The sequence below is a fragment of the Mesoplodon bidens genome, assembly GCF_964165515.1.
Source record: "Mesoplodon bidens genome assembly, chromosome: 7".
Taxonomy (NCBI): Eukaryota; Metazoa; Chordata; class Mammalia; order Artiodactyla; family Ziphiidae; genus Mesoplodon; species Mesoplodon bidens.
Genome location: NC_138164.1, coordinates 107,513,702 through 107,533,386, shown reverse-complemented (window position 1 = coordinate 107,533,386; position 19,685 = coordinate 107,513,702). Strand labels below are relative to the sequence as shown.

Genomic DNA, 19,685 nt, shown 5'->3' with positions numbered 1-19,685 from the left:
AGGGCTTTCTCTAGTTGTGGCAAGTGGGGGCCACTCCTCATCGCGGTGCGCAGGCCTCTCACTATCGCGGCCTCTCTTACTGCAGGAGCACAGGCTCCAGACGCGCAGGCTCAGTAGTTGTGGCTCACGGGCCTAGTTGCTCCGCGGCATGTGGGATCCTCCCAGACCAGGGCTCGAACCCGTGTCCCCTGCATTAGCAGGCAGACTCCCAACCACTGCGCCACCAGGGAAGCCCTACTATAGTATCTTAAATCAGCTATACCTAATTTAAAAATATTTTTTCTCCTGGAAAAAAAAAAAAAATGAAGGTTCCTGGCAGTCCACTGCACTCACATCTGTGGAATCAGAATCTCCAAGTGTGAGGCCAGGAACCTGTTTTTTTTACCTTGCCCCATTCTTCAGACTACTTCCATGTTCTCAGTTCGGTAAGAAGAAAGGCCATTAGTGGAGAGAATCGAGGAGAGGAGGTGTGGGAGTTTTGAGGAATCCACAGGTTCATACATTCCCGCCCACTTGCTCTGATGCCTTCAGGCAATGTCCAGGCCTGGATGTTCTTTATTCCCCACAGCACCGAGCAAGCAGAGCGCTTGTACTCTTGGTTGTTGATCAAGTGAAACTGCGTGAACACCTGCATTTGTATAAAGCAGATTTCCCAACACCAATGCATTAAGCAGCCTCACATATTTAATTGGGCAATTTAACGGTACTGTGAAGACAGCAGTCTTGATCCTAGAACCAGGAGAATTGACTGATTCTTATCTGGTTCAACTGAGACCTAGGGAATTCAGTTGAATTGCTGAGTTAGGCCATAAACACTGGAGCTCCTCAGGCTACAATGTTTTTGTTTTTGTTTTTGTTTTTTTGGTTGCATTGGGTCTTTGTTGCTGTGTGCGCTCTAGTTGCTGCGAGCGGGGGCTACTCTTCGTTGTGGTTCGTGGGCTTCTCATTGTGGTGGCTTCTCTTGTTGTGGAGCACGGGCTGTAGGTGTGTGGGCTTCAGTAGCTGTGGCATGCGGGCTCAGTGGTTGTGGCTTGTGGGGTCTAGAGCGCAGGTTCAGTAGTTGTGGCGCATGGCTTAGTTGCTCCGCGGCATGTGTGATCTTCCTGGACCAGGGCTCGAACCCGTGTCCCCTGTATTGGCAGGCGGGTTCTTAACCACTGTGCCACCAGGGAAGCCCTACAGTGTATTTTGAATATTAGAATATTATAGATTCAAAGAAACAGATTTGTATCAATAAAAGCTTTGTGTTCTTTCCCCAATGCATATGTGTTTTTTAAAGAATTTATTTATTATTATTATTATGATTATTTATTTTTTTGGCTGCGTTGGGTCTTTGTTGCTGCGTGCGGGCTTTCTCTAGTTGTGGCGAGCGGAGGCTACTCTTCGTTGTGGTGTGCAGGCTTCTCATCGCGGTGGCTTCTCTTGCTGTGGAACACGGGCTCTAGGTGCACAGGCTCCAGTAGTTGTGGCTCACAGGCTCAGTAGTTGTGGCTCGCAGGCTCTAGAGCACAGGCTCAGCAGCTGTGGCGCATGGGCTTAGTTGCTCTGCGGCATGTGGGATCTTCCCGGACCAGGGCTCGAACCCGTGTCCCCTGCATTGGCAGGTGGATTCTTAACCACTGCGCCACCAGGGAAGCCCCTGCATATGTGTTTTAAATAGAGTTAGGGAATTCCCTGGTGGTCCAGTGGTTAGGACTCCACACTTCCACTGCAGGGGGCATGGGTTCCGTCCCTGGACAGGGAACTAAAATCCCGCATGCCAACAAAACTGAAAGCCTTTTATTTTTTTAAAAAAGTTAGAGTTGTAGTATGTATACAACTTTACATTCTAGTCTTCCTTGAAAAAGTGTCATAAGTATTTTTCGGTGTTGGTACTCATTTGTTCATTGGTTTAGCAAACATTTGTCGTTGCTCCTGTGAGCTAGTCCTCCTGGATCTGGGGATAGGGAGAGAACGCAAGAGGCCGCAGACGGGTGCTGGGTGAGGAGAATGAGGTTTGTTCTGGGACAGCTGAGAGGCATGAGATGCATGGTCTTAATGCTCAGAAGAGAGGGCTAAGCTAGAGATAAGGACTGGGATTCAGCAGCTTCTTGGTGAGACCATGGTGGTAGATGAGACTACCCAGGGACAAGGGGTAAAGTGAGAATAAGGACAGGACAGCTCCCCATGGATTCCAGGCATATGTGGTGAAGGGAAGGATCTGTCCAAGAGACTGAGGAGGAAGTTTTAGGGAGATGAGAGAAAGAAGCAAAGAGATGTGAAGCTGAGGTGGAAAGGATTTTAGGGAGAAAGGGGTCGTTATTTCTTGGTACCCCTGAGAAAGGAAGTGTGAATTAAGGATCCTCAAGCATTACTTGGATCGGGGGGCTTGGATTAATTGGATCAGCACTAGCAATTTCAGTTGAGTGGCTCAGAAGCAATCTGGCAGTAGATTGAAACATAAAAGGGAAATAACAAAGGAGAGAAAATTTGTGGGCAATGATATGAAAAAGAAATGGAAATTTTGAAAGGATGATATTTTTAAAATAGACCCAGATATTCTTGTGTTTGCTTCCTGCAAATGCCAGTGGATCTGGATTTGAGCACCCTCTTGAGAAACCACTGATTTAGTCCAAAGTTCTCAGTCTGTAGTTTCCTGGGCCCCACCCTAGAATCTCTGAATGTGAAACCTAAGAATTTGCTTTTTTTTTTTTTTCTGCCCACTCCTTGTGGCATGTGGGATCTTAGTTCCCCAAGCAGGGATCAAACCCCAGCTCACAGCAATGAAAATGCTGAGTCTTAACCACGGGACCGCCAGGGAATTCCCTGGCAATCCCGTGGTTAGGACTCCACGCTTTCACTGCTGTGGGCTCAGGTTCGATCCCTGGTCGGGGAATTAAGATCCCACAAGTCACTTGGCTTGTCAGAGAAAAAGAAAAAGAATCTGCGTTTTTGAGATGCTCAATAGGTGATTCTTATTTTTTTCTAAGGTAGAAAAACTGCTGATCTAGTGTCACTCAGTCATTTTCCTTTTCCCTCCAACTTGTAAATTAAAAATTTTCAAACTATAGAAAAGTTGGGAGGATAGCATAAGGAACACCTATATTCCTTTCACCTGGATTCACCAACTGTTGACATTTTATCACATTTGCTTCCTCTCACCTTTTTTTTTTTCTGAATCATTTAAAAGTAGGTGCAAACATCATGACATTTTATCCCCAGATACTTCAGCAAGCATCTGCCAAAAATAGGTATTCCCCTGAGCAGCCACAATACCATTATCAAGCCTAAGAAAATGAACAATTCTCCAACACAATCCAGTACTCAGTCCATATTCAAATTTCCCCAACTGTTCTAAAAAAAAAAGTTTTTAGCTTTTTTCCTTCAAGATTCAGGCAACATTCATACATTTCATTTGATTGCCTTCAAGATTCAGGCAACATTCATACATTTCATTTGATTGTTGTGTCTCTTTAGCCTGCCTTTTGTTTTTTTTGTGTGTGTGATACTTATTTTTTGAAGAGGCCAGTGTCTTGTACGAGGTCCTGCATGTTTATTTGTCCACTGTTTTCCCTATGATTAAATTTAAGTTCCATGTATTTGGCCGGCTATGCAGGTGATCATAGCAGTAGGCACTTGATGAGGTTATCTCTTTTATTGGTGATACCAAGTTTGGCCACTTGTTCAAGGTGGTGACCATCAGACTGAGTCATGTGTGGAGTGATGCTTTGAGTCCCTGTGAATTTCCAGTTCCTTAGCCCCCTGATGGTCCTTGCCTGATTCGTTTGTGAGAGTGTGTGTTGCAAAATGGTAATTTTCTAATTTGCTCATTCCTTCTATATTTATTAGCTGACATTCTTCCTTAAAGAAGTTTTCTGTCTTAAAATTACTATAGGATAATAGTAATTTCTTTCCTTGTATTAGATTTCATTCACAGACTCCCATTTAAAATCTTTTATATGCCAGATTGCAGTCATTGTTTTTCCATTTTTGTTAAGCAAAGCCATTATAATTGCCAATATGAATGAGCTTAATTGGGTATGAGATGACAAACGCATCCACACTGAAAAATGTAGTTATAGCCAAAAGCTAGGAAACCTGATACTTTAGTTAGCTTCCCTGACATAAACAGGGAGCCATGTACAATCCAGGCTCCTGTATTTGGACAGAGATTAGCTCGCCGTCCTCATGACCACCTTACCAGGACCTTGGGCTTGCAGCCACTGGCCCAGCCTTTCCTCTCACTTACGTATTTGATTACCAGGCTCCACCAACTTCTATGACCTCACAGCTCCCACAGGTGCCTGCTCCCAGCGACTCCCTTTGCAAAGACCAGGGTTTATATTTGGTTTTTAGGACTGCATATTCAGATTAGCTGGGATATGTTTGATTTTACTCAGCAGTGTCTCAAGAGATTGCCATTCTTCTGAGAACTTCTCTATATCCTGAGAGACATGTTCTCCTAATATAGGGCTTTTCTTATCCCTTGACTTTCTGTCCACGTCATCAAGTTTTTCTTCCTTTCTCACTCAGAACCAGGGTTTCCTTACCATAATGGTCTGTGAACTTTTCCCCCTTATTACAAATGCAATACTGTTTATTAGACAAAAATTAATAAATACCAATGAGCAAAAAAATATAACTAACATTTTGGATCCTCTTAGTATGGGTTGGGCACTTTATATAACTCATTTAAGACTGACAACAAACTTACGATTTGTGTTATCCTCATTTTTCCTTCCTTTGCAGTTGAGGAAAATGAGACTTGAGGTTAAATGATTGGCTTAGGGTCATAAGCTTATAAGTTGCAGAGTTGATTTTCAAACCACAGCCAAGACTTGTTTATATTACCCTTCCAGAGCCTTTTCTGTATATCAATACAAATATATAAACATGCAGAAAATACACTTCAACAGCATTCTTTTTAATCCAGTGTCATTCTCTTTCCCCTCCTCCCGGCCCTATCCCCAGGATTGACGAGAACGTGCTGGGAGCCCAGCTGGATGTTGAGGCCGCCCACTCGGAGATCCTCAAGTACTTCCAGTCGGTCACCTCCAACCGGTGGCTTATGGTCAAAATCTTCCTCATCCTCATTGTCTTCTTCATCATCTTTGTGGTCTTCCTTGCCTGAACCCTCTCCACTCTGAGGCACTCCATGGGGGTTTGGAATCCTCCCGGGAGGGCAGGTGGCCAGAGCTGCCACTGAGCCTGTGCAGGGTGCTTGGGAGAAAGGCCCTGTTTCCTTCGAACTGCTAAGAATGGCCACTGCCCCCAATCCCCCACTCCTTTCCTCTGGCCACCCTGTCCTCCCCTCACCACCCTCCAACCCATGAAACACACGGTTCTGGATTTGGACTCTGCTGTGAAGTGGCTGGAAGGGAGCAGAGGCCAACTGGGGGGCTCATCACGCAGGTTGTCTCCACTAGGAGATTTTTATAAACCCTCCCCAGCCTGTCGCAAAAGAAACTTTGGCAGCAAGGGGAGGTGATGTCCTTCCCCACCCTCCTGAGAGTGAGGAAAGGAAGTGAAACTGGCCCAGGGACCAACTTTCCCATCTGGGTTAGAATTTGACTTCTTCTTCCTCTCTTCACCATTGAGGCAGGGGGCCCTGAGCCCCTCGGCTGCCTGCATAACCCCAACTTTGGCTGCAGGTGACTCTCAATCTGCCAAATGTGCTGCAGCCTGTTTTCTCCCAATTACAACAAGACTGTCAGCCTCACTAGCCATGTCGTCATTTTTGGGTGGGAGCGTCAAAAGGCCTAGGCAGCAAGTGGAGCGAGCCCACTGCCCAATATTATAACTGCAAGGGTTGGGCTGATGGCCTCAAGGGGCCAGGCTTTGGGCTCCATGCACACAGCTGTCTCCAGCAGGGGATATCCAAGTGCAGCAGCACTTACTTAGCATGGAAACTTCCCTTCAAAGCGGGGAGCAGGATCCCAGAGTGGGTCTCTGATGGGTGGCAACTTCCAGGACCGTCTCCAGAAGTATTTGGACCTGTTTCATCTGGATCCTCCAACCAGCTGGCCCCACGTTTTCCTTGGGCTGGATGAAGCAGGAGTTCTGCCTGCTGCCAGGAGTGAAAGGTGAAGAGAAGTGTTTGTTCGCAGCTCCAGCTGAGGCTCGTGGTCCCCTCGAAGCCCCTCACCAAATCCAAGCTAGTCACACGAGAATGAAGTAGAGACCTGCCTGGAACACCTACCCTCCAGGGAGGTCAATATGCTTGTCAGTCCTGAGCAGGACCCACGACCACATCATGCCAAGGTCACTGGAGTTCCCCCATTTCACACACCCAAAGGAAGCTCAAGCTATAGCGAGGACAATCACCATACACTGGGCTGGCCATAGCACTTTGGGGGGGATTTGTCTAGGAGAGCCCAGGTCTTTCCTAGGCCTGGTGTTTTAATATTTCCTCTCCCCTTGGCCTGTGTTCAGGGGGTGGTCTTGCTTGCACCTTCACTGCCCAGTTGACCCACGATGTGGGTTTAGCACAGCACATCGGTGGTGGGTGGGGTGGTCTGTGAAGACGACCAAAGCCTGACAAATGCAGTTTTTCTCATTTGACTCTGCAACTCTTCTTGGGGGAACGCATAGATAGGAAGCTTATTTCATAAATATTTGTTGAGTTCGCGCTACGTGCTAGGTATGGTACTGAGCCAGGTGCTGGAGAAAAAAGCCATGAATTAGTCAAGTCCCTGCTCTCCTGGGGCTTACCTTCTAGTTTTCTATTTCTTTTTATAGGCGAGGAAAGCGAGGCATAGATATGCAGATGGCAAAGGGCTGGGCTGAGCTGAGACTTAAGCCCTGGCTGGGTCACTCCCATTCCAAGGCCCTTGGTCTCCCATTCCTCGGCAGCCCTTCTTGTGGCTCCTCTTCCCTGTTCCTCTTGGAATCCTGGGCTGTAACGCCCAGCGGCGGACGGATGAAAGTAGGGGGCGGGGCGAACTCGCGGTAACTCGGCTTCGCGAGCTCAGGTCCTGGGCGGGGCGTGCAGCGCCAAGTCCCGACCCCGGCGCGTCTGCTCGTCGGATACGCGTGCGCATGTCCCAGCAGCTCCGCCTATGATTGTACGACGTCGGCGCTCTATGACGTGCTCGCCCTATAAATACGGTGGCACCCGGCACAGGAGCAGTTCGGCCAGGAGCGCCTGGGCTTTCGGACGTTGGGCTGGGTTGCGGCCCGCGACGGAGCCCTCCCTTTCTCGTTGTGCTATGGCGGACGAGGGGAAGTCGTACAACGGTCAGTGCCGGCCCTTGGGTTGAGGAGCGGGACGGTCTGGGCTCAGCTGGGCAGCACCGGCCTAGGCCGCAGCGCCGGGGCATGAGGCCGCGGGGGGCCCGGCGTCCGCGGGGAGCGGCGGTGCGCGGCGCGGGTCCGGGGCGAGGCAGCCCGGGGGCCTGGCTGAACTTGAGGGTGGGTGCCCGGCTTGTTAACTCCGGAATCCTGGCGTTGCGAGCACCTGCGGCTCGAAGCCGGTGGCTCGGCAGCGGGGTGACGAGATTGCTTTGAACTTTGTGGGTGGTTGATACCTGTCAGTTCAATTTGGCTGCCAGACTCTTTAATGTGAGTCGGTGCCCTGCTCTTGGGCTGCCGGTGCCCTATTTTCTACCGCGCGTCCAGTCGGTCTTGCCCCCCCCCCACCGCCCCGCCACGGCTTTGGCTTAATATTTTAGACCTACACACTAACTCGATGTTCTAGTCCGAACACTACATTGAGTTTTAGTCCAGAGTAGTGGTTAAGAGCACACGACAGCCGAGGTTTCAATCCTGAGTTGGCTATGCCAATCTTGAGTGAGTTATACACTCAGGCCTGATTTTCCACCCCTTTAATGAGGATAGAAACAGTACCTATCTCCTGAGTTTGTCTCCGTGTGTGCGTTAAAACGAGATTGTTCGTGGCAAGTGCCTGGAGCATGGTGCCTGGCATTGGAGAACGCCCTCAATGAACGTTAGCTGCGCTTTCTATTCATTTATTATTTTTTCCCTAGGGTCATTTCTTGAGGTTCATTGTTTGCAGAGTATTACGCATTAGACAGACCTTTTTGGGGAATCATTCGTCTTTTTTAAGAAGCCATTCCTACCCACCAGGATTCAGAGGATCATATTCCTGGAGAACATTTGAGGGCCCTTGGTGAAACACCCTAGCTGCCACTAGAACCTGAATTTAGGGGTTGTCTCCTGAGTTAAGAGTCATTTCTGACCAAGGAAACAAAGAGCCCACTCCCTAAACTTCAGAGTGGCAGTTTGAGAATAAGACTTTCAAAAGAAGCTCTTAAATTGGTCATATTTGTAACTGATGTTTGTACTGTATAGGCAAAAGAGGTATTGTTTACTGAAAGCTAATGTAATCATTGTGATTGGTTTTCCAAGATGTGAGAGAGGTCACCTTGGGATTAAGTAGATTTGGGTGGGCTGACAGCTGATTTCAGGTGACTTTCAGGGAGTCTGAGTTGTGTCCAGTTACACTTGGGTCACTCACACTTCCATATTCACTTCAGAGTGGCAGTTTAAGAACAAGAATTTTATTTATTTAGTTTTTTTTAGTAAGGTTGATTTACAATATTATGTTAGTTTCAGGTGTATGACATAGTGATTCAGTATTTGATAAATTCGATTCCATTAAAAGTTATTACAAAGTAATGGTTGTCACTGCCCATGCTGTACAATATATCCTTGTTGCTTATCCATTGTATATTTAGTAGTTTGTATCTCTTAATCCCATAACCTATCTTGCCCCTCCCCACTCCCATCTCCCCAGTGGTAACCACTAGTTTGTTATCTGTATCTGTGAGACTGTTTCTGTTTTGCTGAATATATTTGTTTTATTTTTTAGATTCCACATGTAGGTGCTATCATACAATAATTGTTTTTTTCTGTCTGACTTATTTCACTAAGCATAATACCCTCCAAGTCCATATATGGTGTTGCAGTGGCAAGATTTCTTTCTTTTTTATGACTGAGTAGTATTCTGTTGTGTGTATATATACCCCATCTTGTTTATCCATTAGATGGACACTTGGGTTGCTTCCATATCTTGGCCACTGTAAATAGTGCTGCTATGAACTTTGGGATGCATGTATCTTTATTTTTCCCCCCTGAACACAAGTGAAGCTCATATGGTATATAACACAGGGAACTCTACTCAGTGCTCTGTGGTTACCTAAATGGGAAGGAAATCCAAAAAAAGAGGGGATATATGTATACATATAGCCGATTCACTTTGCTGTACAGTAGAAACTAACACAGCATTATAAAGCAATTAAACTCCAATAAAAATTAAAAGATTAAGAAAAAACAAGTGAAGCTTATATGTATTCTTCCCTTTTTCTTAGTTTTGATGTTTTACTTTTTTTAAAATTTTTATTTTACATTAGCATATAGTTGATTTACAATGTTGTGTTAGTTTCAGGTGTACAGCAAAGTGATTTAGTTACACATATATCTATTTTTCAGATTCTTTTCCCATATAGGTTATTACAGAGTTTTGAGTAGAGTTTCCTGTGCTATATGGTAGGTCCTTGTTGATTATCTGTTTTATATATAGTAGTGTGTATATGTTAATCCCAACCTCCTAATTTATGCATGTATCTTTTTGAGTTAGTATTTTTTGTTTTTTCCAGATATATAACCAGGAGTGGAATTGCTGGATCATATGGTAGCTCTATTTTTAGTTTTTTGAAGAGAGAGCAAGACTTAAAAGAAGCCCTTAAATTGGTCATATTTGTAACTGATGTCTGTGCTATACAGGCAAAGGAAGTATTGTTTACTGAGAGCTGATGTAATTATTGTGATTGGCTTTCCAAGATGTGAGAGGTCACTGATCAAATTTTCAGTGAGGGTAGACTTAGGGAATGAACTTATGGTTACTAGGGGGGAAGGGTGGGGGGGCAGAGATAGTTAGGGAGCTTGGGATTGACATGTACACACTGCTCTATTTAAAATGGATAACCAACAAGGACCTACTGTATAGCACAGGGAACTCTGCTCAGTATTCTCTAACAACCTAATTGGGAAAAGAATTTGAAAAGGAATAGATAACATTTATATGTATAACTGAATCACTTTGTTATATACCTGAAACTAACACAACACTGTTAATCAACTATACTCCAATATAAAATTAAAAGTTAAAAAAATTTTTGAGTGGGATTAAGTAGATTTGGGAGGCTGAGAAAAGCAGACTTCAGGTGACTTTCAGGGGCTGTGAGTTGTATCCAGTTAAACTTGGGACACTCGCACTTCCACATTCTGCTTCTTCTTTCTATAGTTCCAGTTTCTGCTTCATTTTTCTAAAGACTTTACACAGTTTTCCAATCCTTTTCCCCTGATGATGCCATCCCACGGAGAGGGTTCTTTCCCTGGACAGGCAGAAGAGTTTGCACGGAGGTGGTCTCTGTAGTGATTGTGTATCTCATCTGATAGTGCCAGGTGCCGGATGCTGTGGTTGCCAAGCAAGGTAGCTGAACCAGTGATGTATTTTCTCATTTATGTTCTGTTCCCAACCCCAGAGCACGATGATCGAGTTAGTTTCCCTCAAAGAAGAAAGAAAGGCCGGGGCCCTTTCCGGTGGAAGTATGGTGAGGGGAACCGGAGGTCTGGAAGAGGAGGTTCTGTGGTTCGGTCTTCCCGCCTTGAGGAAGATGACAGAGATGTGGCAATGAGCGATGCCCAGGATGTTCCCCGAGTACGATAGTAAGTAACCAGTTGATCTGGTTTGAATTTATCGACCCCCTCATCTATGTAGCCCTCTTACTGTCCGTGTCATTTCTCTTCCCACCTGGAAGAGAGAGAAATGCCAGGACCTGCTTAATGGTTGAGCAGTCTTAGTTGTGGTCCTGGTAACAGTGCAGGGAAGTCTTTGAGAAGACATTCCTAACCTTTGTGAGTGTTTTATTCTCTCCCTCCCCACAGCGCCCCCTATGCTGCACGACCCAGCCGTCGGGGTGATAACTGGCACGAGCGGTCTCGAATTCATGTTACTGTGCCTCTGCGGAGAGATCGGGCTCCTCCAGAGAGCGGAGGGGCTGGCACCAGCCAGGACGGGACCTCAAAGAGCTGGTTTAAGATTACAGTGAGTATCTTGGAAAGTACATGGTGCAGGGGAGCTGTAGGGGGCTGGGTTCAGAGCTAAGGTGTTTACTTTTCACATTAAAAAATCAGTGTTCTCAGCTGTTAACTCCACAATCAGGTAACCATTCTTTCTCCTAAGAATCAATATCTTAGAACACCTAAGAGCAGGTTCAGAAAAGGAGAAGGGGACAGGTAGGATGGGGAGGCCATCTCAAGGGAAATGTGGTAACTGCGGTTGGGAGGTGGAATAACCCCTCCACGTGTCTCCATCTGACTCAAGCTGAGTGTGGAGCTGGGGGTCCCTTGTGAGTTCTCTCAGGGGCAGGCAGGTTATAAATGATGTCTTGGAACTTTTAGAATCAAACAATTTGAATCTTTTGAGGAATAATAAGCATAAATGGACAGAAAGGAGGTTAAGGAGTTCGTGTTTGGCTTGAGTAGAAACGCTTTTTTCTGGCCACACCACGCAGCTTGTGGGATCTTCTTAGTTCCTCCACCAGGGATCGAACCCGGACCACCAGGGAGTTCCCAGAAAACTTTTTTTTTTTAATATTTATTTGGCTGCACCGGGTCTTAGATGTGGCATGCTGGATCTAGTTCCCTGACCAGGGATCGAACCTGGGCCCCCAGCATTGGGAGTGAGGAGTCTTAACCACTGGACCGCCAGGGAAGTCCCCCCAGAAAACCTTTAATTGACTGTTTCTTCAGAAAGTCTTTTAGAGCTTGGCAGATGATACGAAAGGAGGACTAGAGTGGGTCTGCTGTTCAGTATTAGTTATATCTTGTTCCCTTCTCTTCTCTTTCTCTCATCTAGATTCCTTATGGCAGGAAATATGACAAGTCATGGCTCCTGAGCATGATTCAGAGCAAGTGCAGCATCCCTTTCTCTCCCATTGAGGTAAGAGAAGGCCCAAGTGTGTGGCTGGGGACCAAGGAGCAGGTGAAGGTACCAGCTGCACGGGGGTGCTCTGGGCTCTCAGGTCCAATGCTGTTGTTTTCTCTTCTTGCAGTTTCACTATGAAAACACACGGGCCCAGTTTTTTGTTGAGGATGCCAGTACTGCCTCTGCATTGAAGGCTGTCAACTATAAGATTTTGGATCGGGAGAACCGCAGGGTGTGTGTGAAGGGCCTGGCTTGGTTAGGGGTGGGGATTGGTGCTCAGGGCATGGACTGGGTCTTGGTCCTGGGGCTTAGGCCTCCCTGGAGTTCACCGTGCCCATGCGTATCTCCCCCGCAGATATCCATCATCATCAACTCCTCTCCTCCACCCCACACTGTGCAGAACGAACTGAAGCCAGAACAAGTAGAGCAGCTAAAGGTGAGGCAGCCTCAAGGGATGGGGCTTCCACCCGAGTCCTGCCGGTTCTCACCCTCCCCCCCACGCCCACACGCAACTCCAGTGACCGCTGAATCCTTTGTATTCCTCTGTAGCTGATCATGAGCAAACGATACGATGGCTCCCAACAAGCACTTGACCTTAAGGGCCTCCGTTCAGACCCAGGTACAGTTGATAGCAGTAATTTTTTTTATTTTTATTTTTATTTTTTGTGGTACGCGGGCCTCTCACTGTTGTGGCCTCTCCCGCCGCGGAGAGCACAGGCTCCGGACGCGCAGGCTCAGCGGCCATGGCTCACGGGCCCAGCCGCTCCGCGGCATGTGGGATCTTCCCGGACCGGGGCACGAACCCGCGTCCCCTGCATTGGCAGGCGGACTCCCAACCACTGCGCCACCAGGGAAGCCCGATAGCAGTAATTTTTAGATGGGTGGCGGCAGAGGGGGATCTGTCAGGCATGGAATGTTTGAGGCTGGTTTGGTGGGAACGCTGGCCTGGGCAAGCCCTCTCAGACTTCCCTTTCCTTCCTGAAGATTTGGTGGCCCAGAACATTGATGTTGTCCTGAATCGTAGAAGCTGTATGTCAGCCACCCTACGAATCATTGAAGAGAACATCCCTGAGGTGAGGCCTTTGTCCCACTAGGTGGGAGGAAACAGGGTGGGATAGATAGATAGATAGGATGGGATTGGGAGGCAGGTTTGTTTCAAATTCCCTTGCTGCTCGTGCTTCCTCTAAATTATTCTCTCCCCACAGCTGTTGTCCTTAAACTTGAGCAATAACAAGCTGTACAGGCTGGATGACTTGTCCAGCATTGTGCAGAAAGCACCCAATCTAAAGATCCTCAATCTTTCTGAAAATGAGGTGAGATTGAGAGCCTGTTTGTGTTTTGGTTGGGGTGGGCAGAGGGTGGAGAGAGGTTGCCTGGTGGCAGCAAGAGGCGAGGGAGGGCATTTAAGGGATGAGGTGGGACTTGGGGGTGGGAGGAATCTAGCTGGCTCCCTTTACCAGCATGTCTTTCCTGCCTTTTCTCCCCATCCTTTGCAGCTAAAATCTGAGCGGGATTTGGAGAAGATAAAAGGGCTGAAGCTAGAAGAGCTGTGGCTTATCGGAAACACCCTGTGTGATAATTTTCGAGACCAGTCCACCTACATCAGGTCAGTTTTAACCTCTGTCTCTCCTCCTGGGGACCTTCACCCCCTAGGAGGCTGAGCTGATGCACCCTGACCAGTGCCCGTCTGCAGGAGATGTGCAGCCCTGAGCTGGAACCACCTGTCCTTGGGGAGGATCATGTGCTCCTCCCTTTGGTCTGTCCGTGACACCCAGCTTTGCCCGAGGCCTCCTTTCCTTTCTTCTCACCTGTCTGCCTGTTTGCTGGTTCTATGGCCTTTCTCCTTCTTTCCTGAACACAGCCTTTTCTACACTCCCCCCACCCTTTTGTTTCAAGAAGAGCATCTCCCTTTTTTACCATGACTAGGGGACATCTTGTATATTATGCCCCACACATGGAGTTGCTTTGAGCCAAGAGCCTGGTAACCCTGGGCAGAGAAAGCCCTCCCTCCCTGGGACTTCCTGCTGATGGAAGTTCTTCCTTCCTCTGTCCTGCAACGTCCCCTCTTGCCCTGTTGCCAAGAGGGGCTCGCTTCTCACAATCTCCTTGCCCAAAGCTGTTGCCTGGGCTTTCCTGCCCACGCTGAGGTTGAGGCCTCCTGGTGGCTGGTGCCATGCCATCGGTCTCTCTCGCCCAATGCTGTAAGCTGGGCCCTCCCTGGAGGAGACACCTGGGTTCCCTAAGACATGTGACCAGAGCCGGGGCCCCGCCAGTAGGCGAGGGAATCCCAAGGCAGGTGCTGGGCGTGGAGGCCACGGGGGCATAGGCTACCAAGGAGACAGAGAACCGACCCTCTCTGGGGGCGCTGCCCCTCGCTCACCTCACATCACCCTGCTTGGCCCCGGAGGATGGCTGGTTAGCCAGAGACGGGTAAGATTCCTCAGGGAAGGAACAACCTAAGACAGGCACAGTCGCAGAGGGGCCATCAGGAGAGAACTTGGGGGCCAACAGAGGTGGGGCACAGACCCTCACCCCCCCAACTTTGCAGGGGCCTGAGCCCTCACCCCTTCTGAGGGAGGTCTCCTGCCCCCATGGCTGCTTCACTTCCCACGCCCAGCTCAGATGGGAACCCAGGTAGCAGACAGAGACCTGGCCAACAGCAGCTGCCCTCTCGCCACAGCGAGAATTTTGTTTCCCACTTCCTCCTTAGATCACAGGGAAGAGGGAGCTGAAAGAAAGGGCTGTGTCAGGTGCCTTCTTCCCTTTGTTCTCCCTCTTCTTTCTAAATGACTCTTTGCCGTGTAGTGCTTTCGCTTTTTCTTTGCTTTCTCTTTCCTTTTTCTCTCTCCTCTCCAGTACCTCCCCCATCTCTCCTTTGCTCCTTCGTCTCCTACCTTTTCTCTCTCTCCTCCTTTTCGTCCCCTCTCTTCTTCCTTGGCCTCATCTCCTCCTGAGCCCTGCCTTGCTCATCTCCCTGCCCCAACATCGAGTGCCATTTCTGTGGTGTTTTCTGGTCTTGGCCACGGCCAGACCTGGCAGAAGTGACGGATACCTGTTGAGGCAGCGGAGCCCCTGGGCTCCCACCCCATTCCCTCCTCCCGGGGGCTGCACAGGTGAGTAGGTGGAAGGTAAGGGGGACAGGGAGGGAAAGGAGGTCCTGGCTTAAAGCCTGGGCTGGGAGTGCTGCTCCTGTGGCACGCTCAAAAGTCAGGCAGAGAGGAGAGAGTCGTCCTCCGAGGCAGTCATTTCTGGGTGCCTCAGGAGAGATGGGGAGTTGGGGCCGTTTTTCCTGGAGCTCAGAGGCTGGGAAAGGGTGAGGACAAGGAGGATGGGATGGGCTGTCCCTCGGGCATTGGTGTACTTGCCCCTAGAGCAGCCTAGGAGGCACGGCAGCTCTGAAGCATCACTCACTCCTGTCCTATTCTTGACAGCGCCGTTCGAGAGCGATTTCCCAAGTTACTACGCCTGGTAAGTACCTACCTTTTTTCATTCTCTTCTGAGAAGCATAGCATCTCGGACCCTCAAAGTCTTGCCTAACATGTTTGTATGATCACTGATTTGGGGACATGGAGCCCTTTGAGAATCTGACAAAGTCTCTAATCCTTTTTTTTTTTTTCCTGGTGGGGTGGGGGGAATCGAGCCGTTTTATTGAGGACCTTTGAGGGAGGGTTGAAGGGCTGGGAGAACAATGAGATGTGACATCCTTCCCCCAGCTGGGATCTCCCCAGCTTCACAGTCGCTGAAAATACAATCATTCTTCCCAGAAAAACACCTGTAGACAAAAGTTGCATCTATCAGGATTCGTGGCCCCTTGCCGTGTCTCGTTTCCTCTTGACCTGCGGCCCCTCACCCTTAGTTCCCCCTCTGAGTGCTCATCCAGCCTTTTCTGTCTGGTTCATACTGTCGCCTGTCACTTCCTTTCTGCAGGACGGCCATGAGTTACCCCCACCGATTTCCTTTGACGTTGAAGCCCCCACAGTGTTACCTCCCTGCAAGGTGAGTGGAGGGGGGCGCGGTTGGGGGCACAGAGTTAGTGCTCACGTTGGGAGGAGAGTCCTGCTTACATGGTCCTGATATCTGTTGGATTCCAGGGAAGCTACTTTGGAACAGAGACCCTGAAGAATCTGGTCCTGCACTTCCTGCAGCAGTGAGTATCTCAGGTCGCCTCAGGCTGGGGAGCGGTGGGCTAGCCCCAGCACAGCTCGCTCTCGGGAGCTGTCGGTCCCTGTGCGGCCCCAGATTGTGGAGCTCAGGCTTTCCCTTTTGTTTTCCTCGTAGGTACTATGCGATATACGACTCCGGAGACCGGCAGCGGCTCCTGGATGCCTACCACGATGGGGCCTGCTGCTCCCTGAGTATTCCTTTCACCCCCCAGAACCCTGCCCGGTGAGTGTCACATCCCAGAACCTGCCCAGGACCAGAGTTCCTTGGCATATACAGGCCAGCACGTGCGCATCCACACCGCCCTGACCACTGCCTCCTTTTTCTCCTGTTCCCCCCCAGGAGCAACTTAGCTGAGTACTTCAAGGATAGTAGGAATGTGAAGAAGCTTAAAGACCCTAGTAAGTGTGTGATGTGAGCAGAACAGGTTGGGAGAAGGGGATGGGAAGGAATCAGTCTGGGCTGAGTGCGGCAGCTGCTCACCTTGGCTTCCCCCGCTCCCACAGCCCTGCGGTTCCGGCTGCTGAAGCACACACGTCTCAACGTCGTGGCCTTCCTCAATGAGTTGCCCAAAACTCAGCATGACGTCAGTTCCTTCGTGGTAGACATAAGCGCCCAGACAGTAAGCACCTATGTCTTCCTTGGCAGAAGTGTGGAATTGGGGAAGGGGCACTTAAGAGGCGGAGAGGGCTCAGGCTCTGGCTGGGAGCCTACGTGGTACCTCATGCTGCTGCTTCTCTTTCAGAGCACGTTGCTGTGTTTTTCTGTCAATGGAGTCTTCAAAGAAGGTGGGTGGGGATCTTTGGAGTCCCAAGTTTGCAGAGTGGTCCTTTTCCCAGCTAGTCATTCTCAGCACTCTTAGCTTCCCAGCTACCTTCTCTTCTCTCTTCTTCCCTGACCTCCTCCTGTCATTCTGCCCCCCAAGCCTACCCTCTCCACCTGTCTTTTCCTGTCTGGGATATGGGAAAAGCCTGAGGATTAGAAGGACACAGACTTTGGAGTCAAGCAGGTCTGAGCTTCCATCCCAGCTTTGGTCCTCTGTGTCTGTGGGCAATTTACATTACTTCTGAGCCTGAGTCTTTATTTGTGAAAGGAAGGGGGATAGTAATAGCCATCTCACAGTGTTGTGGGGAGTAAATGAAGTGATGTATAAAATGCTTGACACAGGGCCTGGCACACACACACTCTACTAGTGGGATAGCAGTGTTGTTGTTATTACTGTCCTCCCTGACCTCTGGTCCTCCTCCCCACTGTGCTCCCCTGTGCACACATAATCATCCCTGTCTGGCCCACTTAGGGTTCTTTGTATCAATTAAGACCATGATTTTTGAGAAGCTGTTTGAAAACATTAAAACATGAGTGACTCTGGCCTGTGCTCCGCAACAAGAGAGGCCACGATGGTGAGAGGCCCGCGCACCGCGATGAAGAGTGGCCCCCGCTTGCCACAACTAGAGAAAGCCCTCGCACAGAAACGAAGACCCAACACAGCAAAAATAAATAAATAAAAATAAATCAATAAATAAACATGAGTGACTCTGACAGGTTGTCACCATTGTTATCATTGCAGTGGATGGAAAATCTCGGGACTCTTTGCGAGCCTTTACCCGGACGTTCGTCGCTGTTCCTGGCAGCAGTTCAGGGTGAGTGTTTGACTTACCATATGGGGTCCCAGTCCCAATCCATGGCCACCACTGTGAAAATTGGGGAAGGTGGAGTCGGTCCTCTGGGTATCTTCAGACATTCAGAAAGGCAGGGGGTGATCAGAGGACGGTCACATAGTGGTGATGAGCTTGGCTCTGGGGTCCAGCTGTCTGGGGTTTTCATCCTGGCTCCATCACTTCTAGCTAAGGGCAAGTTTCCTCATTTGAAAAGTGGTTTAACAATATTCACTTCCTAAGTGTGTTGTGAAGATAAATGAGGGTTGGGGGAGAGTGTATAATTCTAGTGTGTTTGGTAGATAATCCCATACGTGGAGTCCACGGGAGAGGGAGGAAATGATAAAGGGACCTCGTGGGCATTGAAAGGATCTGAGTGTCAAGTGAGAATAGGAATGATGTTGGGAGGATGAGGTTATCTGTCTGTCTGTCCAGCTGTCTCAGGTGCTTTTTGTCCCCAAGGTTATGCATCGTAAATGATGAGCTGTTTGTGCGGAATGCCAGTCCTGATGAGATCCAAAGAGCCTTTGCCATGCCTGCACCCACACCTTCTTCCAGCCCAGTGCCCACCCTCTCCCCAGAGCAGCAGGAAATGGTGCAGGCATTCTCTACCCAGTCTGGCATGAACCTTGAGTGGTCCCAGAGGTGAGTACATGGCATGTGTAGGAATAAGGGTAAAATGGGGCAGGGCTGGTGGTGAATCATGAGTGCCCCTAAAATTTTTAAAGCCAGAACTTTTTTTATTACTTAGAGAAAAAAAAAAAAAGATGGTCCGTAAAAAAATTTTCTCTATGCATACATTAGCATACATAACATTTAAAGTCAAAATGAAGTCCCTCTTTTATACTGTTCTGCAACTTACTTTACTTATCCCATGAACATCTTTCCCTATTAGTATAAAACTCACCTTAGTCTCATTTCTGTTAGCTATTTAATCGAAATAGATAGCTATTTAATATTTCTTTGTATTCAAAAGACCATTGATAGATGGATTTTTACCAAGTTTTCATTTGTATAAAGAGTGCAAGAATGTATGTAATTGTTGGTGAGTGTTTCCATAGAATGGATGTTGTTGAAGTGGCATTTAGTGATCAGGGTGACTGCGTTTTGGTTCTAATGGAGGTGCCTGTTCTTGTCCTACTCCAGGTGCCTTCAGGACAACAACTGGGACTACACCACATCTGCCCAGGCCTTCACTCATCTCAAGGTAAGATTTGGGAATAGGTGGCTAAAAGAGATTTCCAGGCCTTCAAGAAAGAGGGTTCAAGTAGGCTTGGGACACGGGCATGGGCCACCTGGCTCTACTGACCTTTTATTTTTTTCTAAGGCCAAAGGCGAGATCCCAGAAGTGGCGTTCATGAAGTGATCCACAGTCATGCCCCATGCCCCAGAAGATCCCTGTACCCCAGAAGATCCCTGTGCCCCAGAAGATCGCTGTGAATAGCCCTTGTATGTACTGATGTCTCCCTCTCCTTACCTGCCTTCTGGAAGACTTCCGGGAAGATTGAGCCTCCCCGGTTCCAGGAAGCCAAAGCTTATTGTAGAATTGACACTAAACTACCCGAAAGACTTAGGTGCTTTGTGTACTTATCGCCAGGATCCTCCCTACTTTTTTTTTTTTTTTTTTTTGCGTTACGCGGTTGTGGCCTCTCCCGTTGCGGAGCAGAGGCTCCGGACACGCAGGCTCAGCGGCCCTGGCTCACGGGCCCAGCCGCTGAGCATGTGGGATCCTCCCGGACTGGGGCACGAACCCGTGTCCTCTCCATCGACAGACGGACTCAACCACTGCGCCACCAGGGAAGCCCAGCCCCCTCCCTACTTTTTAAGATAAAGAGTGATATTGTATTTTGTGTCGAGTGTGCTGGGTTGTTTTAGCCTTGCCCTTCGCAAGCGCGGGCGGGGCCGAGGCCGGGGGTGGGGGTGGGGGTGGGGGTGGGGTG

General features: G+C 48.8%; 2 protein-coding genes across 4 annotated transcripts in view; both read left to right on the top strand.

The window, feature by feature from the left end:
• Positions 1–5,698, top strand: part of STX5 (syntaxin 5) — a 29,039-nt gene extending 23,341 nt beyond the window's left edge. For all 3 annotated transcript variants that reach the window (XM_081238589.1, XM_081238588.1, XM_081238587.1), the window contains exon 11: positions 4,951–5,698. In XM_081238589.1, the coding sequence (XP_081094715.1) occupies positions 4,951–5,110 (160 nt within the window). In that variant the 3' untranslated portion in view covers positions 5,111–5,698. The remainder of the gene's footprint in view (positions 1–4,950) is intronic.
• Positions 5,699–7,097: 1,399 nt separating this feature from the next.
• Positions 7,098–19,590, top strand: NXF1 (nuclear RNA export factor 1). Its single transcript, XM_081238586.1, has 21 exons — positions 7,098–7,215; positions 10,485–10,668; positions 10,888–11,047; positions 11,861–11,944; positions 12,057–12,161; positions 12,285–12,365; positions 12,479–12,548; positions 12,914–13,002; positions 13,135–13,242; positions 13,426–13,535; positions 15,361–15,397; positions 15,857–15,925; positions 16,021–16,076; positions 16,208–16,315; positions 16,433–16,491; positions 16,597–16,712; positions 16,836–16,878; positions 17,658–17,730; positions 18,208–18,390; positions 18,892–18,952; positions 19,073–19,590. The coding sequence occupies exons 1-21, from the start codon at positions 7,188–7,190 to the stop codon at positions 19,109–19,111; spliced, it is 1,863 nt and encodes a 620-aa protein (XP_081094712.1). The 5' UTR covers positions 7,098–7,187; the 3' UTR covers positions 19,112–19,590.
• Positions 19,591–19,685: the final 95 nt, after the last annotated feature.